Raw genomic sequence first — 12,927 nt, 5'->3', positions numbered from 1 at the left:
CACATTTAGTGAAATGTGGCCCATCCTGCCCCACGTTCCCCTAGTCTAGATTCTGGACTTTTTGACGGTTGTTTCTTTGTTTGTTTGTTTTTTCGTTTCAACTACAGTGCAAGTCACTGAGTGCATCGAAATGTGTTGCGGCACGGATCAAAACTTCGTCCGTCCGAGGACATGGACGAATTACGAATTCTTTGGAGCGCGCCCTCATGCGATTTGATGCAGAGAGAAAGTGAGGAGTAGGAGAGGGAGAGAAAGGGGAAGGGAGCGGTATGAAAAAAAAAGCTAGATAATTCCAACTTTGTACTGAGTCACCTCCGGTGATATATTGTATGAAAAAGAAATCAAACAATGTCATGTCCGAAGCAATCTTCCTTTGTACTACATCACGAATGAACGTCAAACAAAACACGGGACATGATATCATTTGACATGTTACCCAATGATGCGAGTGATTGTTTACTTCACCTAGCGATCAGTCTTGACTCAAAATTACGACCCTGCATTTGAAAAATCAGTAAATCAGTTGATTGATCGATTGGTGTAAGGAGGAGTGGTCGCATGGATCGAAAGAACAATGAATCGATTTGTTGATCGCCAATTGGCTATTCCATAACTCATGAGCACGTTAAGTAACAGTTCACATCTCCAACAATGTCTCATTAAGTTTGCTGGAATCTTTTATTCCCTAATGCAGTGTCTCTTTTTCTTTGAGATTTCCAAAGTCCATACGATCAGCATGAATGTTCAACTGTACAACATTTCAAAGCTGTGTATTTGAGGTTACTTGTTGCCTCCATGTATATCATGAGTTATAATGGAGAAAAAGGATTTGATTACTTTCTTTTGAATTCTTAGCATCCTTTTGTGACTGTAAGTATACTACCCACACATGTACATGGGTGCAGAATATATTCACAAACCCATTTTTCGTCTTTCCAAATTGTGCTATGCAACACACCAGAGTGCCAATGACATTACAGCTACAATTAGTTCAACATGTGTGTGAATGTGGGGCATAAAACACATGCGGCTTCATTAATTATACCTCTTACCTGCAACATTAGTGCAGCCATTAAGCTAATGAGACGGTAATTATTGAATCAATTAACCTCAAACTTTGTAGTTATTAATAACTCCTTCTTGAAAAATGGCAATACGTATAGAGTTATTTGGTGTAGGATTTGGTTATTCAAATAAAGAAGGAAAATCAGCCAATCAATTTTTTTTTCACAATGGCCCGCATACGACCAACCCCCCCCCCCCCAAAAAAAAAAAAAAAAAAAAAAAAAACCCGATGGAATCATGCTGTTAAGTTGGAAACATGGGTAATTATGTCTAGGCGTAATATGTATCAGAATTAAATTTTGCATCATGTAAGGGTTTCATTTGAAATTTGTGTTAACATCTATCTAACTAGCTGTTTCCACTCTCAGTTCAAAATAGGAGAAACACACTCACGTAAACCCACTGCGCAGCAGCAGCCTCTCGATTTTTGTTTGTTTTTCCGAAATCATAAGCCCCTTGCCGAGACATGCACAGTTTTCTACTGGCATTACGCTCACATTCAACAGTGTCTAATGTAGGGCCTACATTTCTCATAGTTCTATTTCCCTATAACGTGGTTAAAGGATGGGGAGGGGAGCCGACTACTGGGTCTGTCCATGAAAAATTTCAACTGGTTATTATATAAATAAATACTTTATTCATCATAATAAGAATTTGTAATCATACCATTCAAATTTGCTTCCAATGTGCACATCATTGTAGAATGGAGGGTAAAGATTCGATATTTTGAACTGTACCAAGAGTTGAAACTAAAGCTAAAATTAAAGAAGGGGGTAAACTAGTAGGGTCAAAGCTAAGACCCACATCCGTCGCGTCTTGAAAAATAAGAACAAAAAACGGGAACACAACGTGTGAAAACATTCAAATGCTCCACCATTTCACAGGTGGTGTGTGTGATAGCATTACACAATTACCACTAATGGCCTCATAATTTAGCGCATTCGAGTTCGGTCATTACGTCGTAATTATACGTAAAACAGCAGCTTATATAGATATCTTGGAAATTAATGAGTAATAATAACTATACTTATCTCATAATCGCCTCCTGACCACCACGTGGGGTTTCAATGAAAAGAATAAACTGTGAATAGAATTTACACTGCCTGACGTCATTAACTGCGGCCAGATAAGGCGTTACAGAGATTGTGAAGGGTATAAAAAGAGGGTCCACTCTAGCCTTCCCGCAGAACATATCCTGAGATTCAATACAGCTGCTACTAACTCGTAGTTACGGTCATCATGAAATCTCCTGAACTTGTCATCGCAATCTTGAGTTGCATTGCAACGTGTAAGTTTTGCTATTCTGAGAGACCTTTTTTCTGTTTTTTTTTCTTCTTCCAAGTAGTTAAATGTTACTATCTCCCAACTTGTAAGTTGAGAAGGCATGGTTAGTTTGACGAGTAGGAAAATTAGACTTTAGAGGCTGATTTTGATACTGCAACAGTGTAAACTGACCACCACTCTTTTTACTGCCTCACGAACAAGACTTAAAGAAATTCACAAATTCATGCCTTTTTCATGAGACCATTTTTATCACGAAATTATTTTCTCAATCTTAGAGGGCAGGAGTGACTTTACATCGATATGCATTGTTTATATATTTTGTACATGTATATATATATATATATATATATATATATATATATATATATATGTGTGTGTGTGTGTGTGTGTGTGTGTGCATATATATTAATAAATCTTATTACTTTTGTGTTGAACTTTCATGAAAGTACAAAACAAGGAGCTATGGAGGAGATAGTAAAAGTACATACGTTCGCATGGGAAAACCATTTACACGGTTTTTTTTATGCTAACGTTGGCTGTATTGTGGATTTCCTCTTTGTTCATTATGAATAAGTAATTTCACTCTGTATCAACTAGTTTAGGGATGACAAGAAGTTGCCTATTAAAAGAAAATATTTATGTCTTTTTATATAGATGTTATGTACCAAGACTAACAACGTTTGTCCAGAACTTAGTGTGCCGTTGGTAGATGAGATATTCTCTGTTTGTTTGTCTGTTTTTTCTCCTCCGCATCATTCTAGTCTAGTTTTTTCCAGACCTGGCTCCGGTGAACATGCAGGTATCACACGCCTTTCGTAAAGCGTCTTGTCAGGCTAGGCTACACAATATTTCTGGCAAGCCCTAGAACGGAGAACCTCCAAGTTCTGTTACGGCATATTAAGTGCTGTCACTTTTTTTTTTATTCAATTATTATTCTCTTCTTTTTCTTTCGCTCATCATGTTTTGTTACAACCTTTAATCTCATAAGTACCGGGACTGCCGTAGCATCTTTTTTTTTTGACAGTTTAAAATCTGACACGACTTCCACGGCAATGACGGCTTGTCACGTTTGTCCATCTCGTCCACCAACGCTGTCTCACGTCCTCCGTTTTGTTCATGATGGCCTTAAACGTGACTGCCGTGACCGCCGGGATCATGGTATAAAGTAAACGTAGCATTAGGGCCTTTGGGTCTTTAGATTGAATTTTATGGAGATTGATTAGTTTCATTTCAGATTACTCAGGCTTATCGCCTTTTTTGTTTGTTTGTTTTGTTTGTTTTTTGTTTCCCTTTTCCCCAGCATCACTAGGTTCGGTATGTTACGACGACTGGTGTTTCGAAACTTCCTTTGGAACATGTCATTGGCGAACACCCGATTCGCCCGATGATGTCGGGACCTCGTTCATGTTGTACACCCAAGACAATCCAAACACTGGCGACGCCATTGACCATGAGAACACAGCAACCATCACGGCTTCACACTTCCAAGCAGACAGAGACACGAAGTTTTTGATCCACGGTTACACGGACAGCATGGGGGGAGCATCATGGATCGAGATGAAGGACAAGCTTCTTGAAAACGTAGGCCAAAATCATCGATAATGAAGTTTGTTTTGATGTGATAATTTGTGGGCTTTTTTTTTCAATAAGGAAATAGGATTAGTTTGAAGAATGTGTCAACTCTTTAAGACATGTGAAAATGGAGATGATTTTGATTTTAAAAAATGAAATCATTTCACAAATTTATGTTTGGTGGCCGATCGGGCTGCCAAGCATAATTTTTTAAAGTGTTTTGATAAATAAATGAATAGATATAAACATTTATATCTAAATCTATCTATCCATATGTCCATCTATCTATAAAGAAACAAACTGGTAATGCATTTTTGGCCAAATAAGCATGAGTTTATTCGACTCATTTTTTTTTTCCAGTTCAATGCAATAGCTTATTTATTTCAATCATCAAAAAAGGAAAGAAAAGGGGAACATGATCCAAAGTGGTACAATTTTTTCAGTTTATCTTACATTCGTCTGATAAAATGTAACTCAAATTTTCGGCGTCCTACGCTTTCTTCAGAAGTCTTGACAATGACGGTATAAAAACAAAATTGTTGTTTTGCTTTGTTTCGATACCGTCATTGTCAAGATTCCTGAAGAAGGCATCATAGGACGCCAAAAATTTGAGTCAAATAAACTCATGCTTTATTGGACAAAAATGCATTACCAGTTTGTTTCTTCACTATTTTCGTGGAGCCAATACGTGAAATCTCAACATCCATTTGGCATTTCATATGTCTTCTACCATCTTACTTCTTAGTAATATGTGGTATTTGACGTAGTTTTCATTATACTTTCAAATTTGATCATGAACATAGCATGTTGTACACAACTACTTCCACGTCTTATCAAATTATTGCATGCTCAAGCCTTTCCTTTTTTCGGTGCTCCAAAGTGCATTGTTGGGCCACCAAAATGAAATTTGGTCGTGTTGATGGCCCACACGGGCCACCAAATAAAACGTTGATATACGTTGATATAATAAGTAATCATAATGTTCATATAGGAACCTTGTTATGAGGTAAAGATCTATGAATGCACAAAGATATTTCTATGAAATAACTTTACTGTTCAAATTCATGAACTTTACTGTTATATTGAAACGTCTACACTGCAAACAAACTCCATTAGAATGACTTGCTGAGAAGCCACATAGGTCAAAATAGATTCACAATTTGTCGATGACCCCCCTGTACACAGGTAAATGATTATCGCAGGAAACATTAAGTGTTTTAGCTTCGTGTTGTTGCAAAAACCTGGCTGCCACCGTTTGTACTTGTCAAATTAGAGCCAATATCTGTTGACCTTATAGCCCCCTCCTTATAAAACCCCAGCTTTTACTGTTACTGCTACTCGGTGTGCATTAATTGGTATTCCTGTTTTATGTCAGTAGTGTTTATAGCCGTTGTGACAATTTGTGCATAATTCAACCCTCTTCTTGTTTGCCTATTTCTCTTTCTTTTTATAATGGTTTATGGTTCTGTTCTACCTCACTACGTCCAGTACGACGTAAATGTGGTGATGGTTGACTGGAACCCAGGTGCATCCCGCGGATATCCTCAAAGCAGGGCGAACACTCGAGTCGTTGGGCGAGAAGTGGCCGCGCTCATTCAGGCATTCAACACGGTGGAAAATGCAGCCCTCAGCTCTATGCACATCATTGGCCACAGCCTCGGTGCCCACACGGGGGGCTACGCCGGGGAGGCGTGTGACGGCATGATTGGTCGAATTTCCGGTGAGTTTTTTGGTTGTCTTTTTGTTTATTCGATTGCGTTTATTTCTTTCTTTGATTGGTTGGCTTTTTGTGCGAAGATTACTTGATTTTTCAGTTGCACTTTTCGTCCAATCCATTACTTGCCGCATCCATGTTTATACTCGCACAGGAGGGTGTTTTCACCCAGTAACATACATAACAGTCACGTTCTGTCCTATGCGTAAATGGTGGATTGTATAGCATGTATGACAGTCCCAATATTTCTTATTTGAATCAGTCAAATGCAAAAACGGATAGCATGAATCATTTTCTTTGTAATTCTGTCTAGCATAAATATTAACATACATCTAACATTCCTGTTTAATACCTTTAAGATTTATTATGTTTGTTTGTTTGTTTGTTTGTTTGTTTTTTTTTTTTTTGGGGGGGGCAATTATTTGTTGCATAGGGGCCCCAATTTTTTTTCTCTCTTCTTTCTTTAAAACACAACAACAACATGAAAAGGACAAAGAAGGGATTGTCAATCTAAGCGCGTTTTTTTTATATATATTTTAGCGTGCATGTACCTGCATGCAGCATGGCAAGTATTAATCAACACTTTTCACGTTATTCAATCTTTTCGGAATTTTCAACGTAATCTGTTATAATAGTTATTGTGTCTCCACATCTTTTTTCAAGCTGTTCCATCTCTGAGTCTTTCTTTCAATGTACCTTGATCTAGGTATGGATCCAGCCGGTCCAGAGTTCGGTGGTGATTTGGAACCGGAGTGTCGACTGGATCCAACAGACGCCCTCTTCGTCGATGTGCTTCACACAGACGGTGACATCATCGTAGCTGGTGGCGCTGGACTCATGGACGAGGTAGGCCTGTTTGGTCTTAGACTAGGCCTCAGACACTCCAGCATTTAAAAATGTCCCTTCCATCCAAGTATGTTGACCGCTATTGATGAATTTTGGTCTGTACATATACAAATCGATAAACTTTATTGGAAATATGCACCATAAGATATTGTCAAACATGGTTTTATTATTTTTTTTTCCTGCTCACTGTTAAACCCTTCCTCCAAAAAACAAAACAAAACAAAACAAAACAAAAATCCCCCGATCATCTTTATTCATATTCCACCTGTGATATCATCCTGCTGTAACACTTCAGCATAAAAGAAACCAAAACCCAAAGAGAAATGTGGATTGAGTGAAGCAGCAACATAAGTAGAACACATCAATGAAAGTTTGAGGAAAATCGGACAATCGATGCAAAAGTTATGAATTTTTAAAGTTTTGGTGTTGGAACCGCTGGATGATGGAGACTACAAAAGGTTATGACGTCATGTGTGAACAACAATATAAAGACAATATAAAAGCGAATTCCGCAAAAATTCATTTTTCATGAAAATTACACATTTCATCAACTTGATGCTGACATTTTATGTTAAGGGTAGCAATAATTCCCCCTGCTTTCTGAAAGCGGTTAGTCAAGTGCTCTTTCATTATGCTAGAAAAGTTAATTTTTGTGGAATTCCCTTTATTATTTCTTTATGATTATTGTCCACGCATGACGTCATAACCTCTAGTAGTCTCCCCATCCATCGGTTCCAACACCAAAACTTTAAAAATTCATAACTTTTGCATCGATTGTCATGTTTTCCTCAAACTTCCACTGATGTGTTCTCCTAATATTGCTGCTTTCACTCAATCCACATTTCTCTTTGGGTTTTGGTTTAGTCATGCACAGCTATGTGCCTTACCATCCATTGCTACGTGAAATGAAAATACCCACTCAATCGACTTGAAAACCAAATTGATCCGCATCTTTCTGTAAAATGTATTTATTTTGGAGCAAGCGCCATGAGCGCCTGACCTGGCGGATACCGGCGCTATACAAGACTTCATCATCATCATCATCTTTCTGTAAACAAGAGAAAATCTAAAGCCGTCGTCCCTGGTGTTATTGTTGTGTTTTAAAGAAAGAAGAGAGAGAGAGAGAAAAAAAAAAGATTTGGGCCCTATACAACAAATAATTTGCCCCACAAATCAATGTGTCCAAATCAATGTATCCCCTGGATGACGAGCCAGCCGCAGTACATTATGGAGTCAATGGCGTTATACGTTGCCCTCGCGGCATTATTTTTGCGGGGGTTTTACCGAGCAAGAGTCTAGCTAGTTTTCGTAATGATGATGATGATGATGATGATTTTTTAATGTAATTAAAGTGTATCAGGAGAAAGTCTAGTCGACAATATGATCATTCTCGCGTCAGTCGTCTCCGAAATCGTATATAATATGCAAGAATATGAATGTTGGAGGATCCCTTTTTGTGAACTCTGCAAACTGCATTTATTATTAAATGCATTTTCTACAAATGTGTATTGAAGAGTATTTTTGCTTGAAATAACATTTTTATGCTTCAGCAGTACCTCCAATATTGATTTGCCTTTTACATTGCCATTAATGTTTTATAAAATAATGCAATATTAAACTTTGTGATGGCTACCCCGCGTACCGATTCGTTCGAATTTGTGGGAATGTCTTGGTGGTCAATAATATTGTAGGCTTCTATTATTTTTGTCGATGTTGACCCATAGGTTCCAAACGTAACAGTACACGCTTCCGAGTCATATTTCTCGATTGTGGCTAATGTCGGCCAAGCTTCTTGTCAGATTTCATAGCAGTGTGTCATGGGAAAATCTGGCTGCCTATCGTATTGGTTACAGCGCCCTCGGTGTTCTAACACCTTCAACATGAGACGAAAAATTGTCCAGATTTTCTATTGTACAATAAACTGTCAGGTATATAAGAAATCAACTCTGTTCGGGAACTACTTGCATTGCCCGGCAACAAACATGTCTCGTTTTGATTTTTTTTTTTAATTTCTTCTTTCTTCAGAAATGTCGATGATTCTTTTACGGTTTTTTTTTTAAATCTTTAAAGAGAATTCTAATTAAAATTCAATTCGACTCAATAATGGGTAGGTTGGTTTAAAGGGGAAAATGAAGACAAGAAGAGAAAAGTATAGGGGTATTTGTATTATTTTGATCATACTCACCTCTGTGGTTGTGCCGTTTATCTGCCATTTTAGCTCGGCCATCAGGATTTCTACCCCAATGGAGGAATGGACATGCCGGGTTGCCCGTTCTGGTCGGTAACATGTGATCACAGTCGAGCTGTGGAATATTACATCGAGAGCATTTGGAACACGTGCTCATTCACGGCCAAAGAGAGAGCCGCGACGTGGGAAGACATTGACGACGGTTTGGCTGTGGCTTGCACGAGCTCTGACTGCCCACAAATGGGCTACAGGGCCGACAAATCCAAGGGTGAGGGCGCCTTCTATCTCACCACGAACGGAGATGAACCCTATTGCCAGGGATGAGGAGAATATTAATGATCGATTGAAAATAATCTACGCATTCCATTACACCGACAGAGTGAAACTGAAAAGAAAAGTAATGCATGCAGAGTAGTATAGAGATCCCTCCGATGCAAAATGTTAGACAACGTCAAATTGACCAATCAGACGATGAGGGCATAATATATCATTTGCAGATGAAACAAAAACCCAGCATTAGTGTTTCAAAATAGTTCTAAAATTTGAGTTAGGGATAGAAACAACCAATGTAAAAATTTGAACCAGTATAATCGATAAGTATTGTTAAATATACAAAATGTGAACTTTTATGTAAAAATATTTCCAGACTAAACCGTCCACACTTTTATGGTTATATGAGAAAAATAGTGATATCTCCTTATATTTTAGGCTTCATTGCAAAAAACAAACAAACAAACAAACAAACCCAAAACTATGTATCAGGATGTTCTGTGATACAAATGACCTACACATACGCTTCAAAAGTGACATCTTGAAAATTATCATTGCTCCCAAAGGTAAACAGGACCTTTAAGAAATTGAAGACTATTGTATTTGTCAGTCGAAATCTCGGATACAACCAACTTGAAAGAGGAGGGCCCTGTAGCCCTAGAGCCAATTCTGACCATGCTACTGTCTCTTTATCCTACTCACATTTAGCTCCCCAGGCAACGTCGAAAATTGTCATCAATCTATCAAATTAAGTCACGGGGGATTCTGAAACAATATGATCACAATGATTATCATCTCGTCTTCAGTATTGTTGGCAAATGTGAATTTCTTCCGCAATCTGTGTATAAAGCGAAAAGTTAAGGAGAACTGCTTCATATTTTTTTAAAAACAAAGTTAACATGAGACAAATCCTCAGTTAACGTGGTCTTCTCAATTGAATGATCAGTTAAAAGTGTAGCCATTTAGAGACGCTTGGTCATCGTGATCCCGAAGTAAACGGTGGCATTGACCCATAGGGCTTAAATGACAGAGCAGTTTTCATTTTACATGATGAAATAAAGAGTTTTATTTTCAGTTTTAGTTTAAAAATGGGTTGTGTGTCATTTTTGAACATTTTAATGGAAGTCAAGCATCAGCTAGAACGAAATTAAACATTTCCAGTGATACTTCAGTTGTCACATAACTAGGTATATTTTTTAGGTCATGATTAAATGAAGAGCTTGCTTCTAAAAGGCGCTAAATCCATCATTTTTCAATGGATTTAGCGCCTTTTAGAAACAAGCTCTTCAAATATATCCGAGGTTTTAACAGCTTTAATCTGAAATTAAAAAGAGTGGAGTTACCTCGTTTCGGAATCAAACTCTTCAAATACTAGCAACCAAAGATAGTAGAGATTAGTTGAGCGTCTTTGCTAGCAACAAAGGGTAAAAATCATGAGAGGAAAATACAGGTTTTAATCATAGAAGTTTTTTTTTTCTTGGACTTGATTTATTAACCTTTGATATAAGAGACGTTACCGCAACTTCCAAACAACTTCTTTAAAATTAAAGCTAAGCCATAGCTGTGTCGTTTTCACGGTTAATTTGCATTAATGTAAAGGGTGCTTATGTATCCTAACGAAAGGCTGGGATTGGTAACAGGTCAAAACAATTTTGACATTCAACGAATGCCAATAAAAACGACATTTGTATTGGTAAATTATTTCCCACTTTGGACTTTCCAAGTCAAAATAAGATGAAACTAAGGTGTTTTACTGCTTTGAAAACATATCACATTATGACGCAACGAGTATCAGGGGTTTACGTATATAAGCACTTTGCACATTTTTGTGCGTGGCGCCATGAAGTATTTAGGCGATGATAAATTCATGCCATTTTGTAGGGAAGATCGCTGTATCAGCACTGGTATCATACGTTTCTAGTTCGCTATCTCTACCCCTTCCCCTTTCCACGCTTCTCCTTGCCACGACTGGTTCCATATAATTTATGTGTTGATAAAAAGAGAAAACGCATGTCAAATTTGTAGAAGGACTTCTTAACTCTCTGTACCGACAGATAAGAACATTGCATTCAGTGACTAATTAAAAAAAAGAGATAAAGAAAAATATAACTTAAATCAATAAAGTAGAATTATATGCAGCATTAGATATCAGCTTTACGTGTTATGATTCTTTCTGTACAGGTGTAGTGTGTGAATATCAAAATCTAGCATCTCAGACAATGCCAGAATAGCGTGATAGAAATTTGTACCGAATCTCGCTCTCCCTCTCTCCTCTCTTTCACTTCCTCTGTGTCATTTTTGTCATTGTTATTGGAAGAGTGAGTCCTATGTACTTGGACCTGGGAGAGTTTAATGGTTTTCCTTGAAGTGTTGTTGATAAGTGGTCTAAGATGCCAGAGGATGACGCAATGTCATCGACCTTGCACTTTTTTCTTGCGTGAACGTATGTGATGCATTGAGTGTGTGTGTGTGTGTGTGTGTGTGTGTGTGTGTGTGTGTGTGTAATTCGGTACTTTAGTATTCTGTGGGCAAATATACGATAAAGATAGCAAATATAAATTGATATTGAACTCGATCCCACTCCCACACACACCCTTGCACAAAAATCAAGCGTTAATCTATTTCAAATCTTGTAATCCTGGTAATAGAGCCAAAATCTTTATTGTGATGAAATATTGTATGAGTATAAAATTATCCAGGCCTACGTAGCTTTGGCAACTTTGCAATTCTAGAAATTATTCAAAAGATGCACATGGTATACAATTTACCCAATTGCTTTCTGACGACAATTCAACCTGCACCACAAGAAACGGACAAATTAATGTTGTTGATAATAAAGATGTTAAATAGCATAATTATCGTTTCTATTTATGTCGTTTTTATAGGAAAAATTGTTATAAAAGGGAAGTCGTAACGTCCACATATATTTACTGTTTGACCAAGGAACTTAGCAAATATCCCCCCCCCCAAAAAAAAAAACAAAAACAAAAAACAACCCAACAACAAACCAACTGGAACTAACAAGAAGAATTTCGACTTTTAAGAATATTTTGTTTCTTAAAAGAAAGAAAAATCAATTCTCTATACTAAGAAACGGATAGTAGCAAGAGAAGTGAAACATAAATGTTCACTCATACGCATATAAAAATGTCAGAAATATTCACGCACACATAATGATAATCATTTACTAGTAACACGTATCAACACACACACACGAAATGTAAACACACTGACATGCATGTTTTGCATAAAAAAAAAAACTGGTGTGCCACTGTTATTGTACATCCATTTTACGCAGCTGTCCGTATTTATGTGCACAGGAAAGTTACGCCGTTCATTATTTTATTTGCTCACCTACAAAGGTATAATACAGGAGCCGCAGATTGGGGGGGGGGGGGACCCCATTAGTGCAAATTTCTGTTCTTGACCAACAATGTTCTAGAAATGTTGAAGCTTTTTAACTCTAGCAACAAATTATTGCGTTTCTGTCAGGTCATCATTCCTGGATTCGGTATTATACGCATACGTTGTCGGCCTAATTCTCTATCTTTTTGCTAGTAAAATAGCTAGACCTAGATGTAGCCCTATCTTATATGTTTAGGTCCTACGTTACTTCACCATTACCAAAATACAAAGTATTACGTTTACAGTTTTACTATATTTGGTATACATGTATTCCCATTGTACTATTTTAGCTGTTTTCCACATTGCTGTAAAGTATAAACTTGTTTGTTATTCCTCCATGATTTCAGGTTGGGCTGTTCAACAATAGTAAAAATTCAGTGTCATTTTCATTATTATCGTCAATATCAGAAGGTCAGATTGCAGGCATCAATATTGGTGATCAAACTCCAGCAGGAATATGTGTATGTGCGTGTGTGTGTGTGTGTGTGTGTGTGTGTGAAACAACCAAAGTTAAATCACTGGCAGATGGCATGATGACATACAGATATCGTGTTGATTTTTATTCAAATGCTCAGAAATTGGA

At 37.4% G+C, this 12,927-nt stretch overlaps 1 protein-coding gene across 1 annotated transcript; it reads left to right on the top strand.

The window, feature by feature from the left end:
- The first annotated feature begins 1,321 nt into the window (after positions 1–1,321).
- Positions 1,322–8,993, top strand: LOC139720855 (pancreatic lipase-related protein 2-like). The gene is made up of 5 exons (XM_071632190.1): positions 1,322–1,325; positions 3,650–3,930; positions 5,410–5,641; positions 6,342–6,481; positions 8,700–8,993. Exons 1-5 carry the CDS (start codon positions 1,322–1,324, stop codon positions 8,991–8,993), a joined length of 951 nt encoding a protein of 316 aa, XP_071488291.1.
- The last annotated feature ends 3,934 nt before the right edge of the window (positions 8,994–12,927 follow it).

The sequence above is a fragment of the Diadema antillarum genome, unplaced genomic scaffold, assembly GCF_040938485.1.
Source record: "Diadema antillarum isolate AM-2024a unplaced genomic scaffold, OU_Dant_1.0 scf00000134, whole genome shotgun sequence".
Classification (NCBI taxonomy): domain Eukaryota; kingdom Metazoa; phylum Echinodermata; class Echinoidea; order Diadematoida; family Diadematidae; genus Diadema; species Diadema antillarum.
The sequence above is the reverse complement of the archived record's forward strand: the minus strand, read 5'-3'. Positions and strand labels throughout refer to the sequence as shown.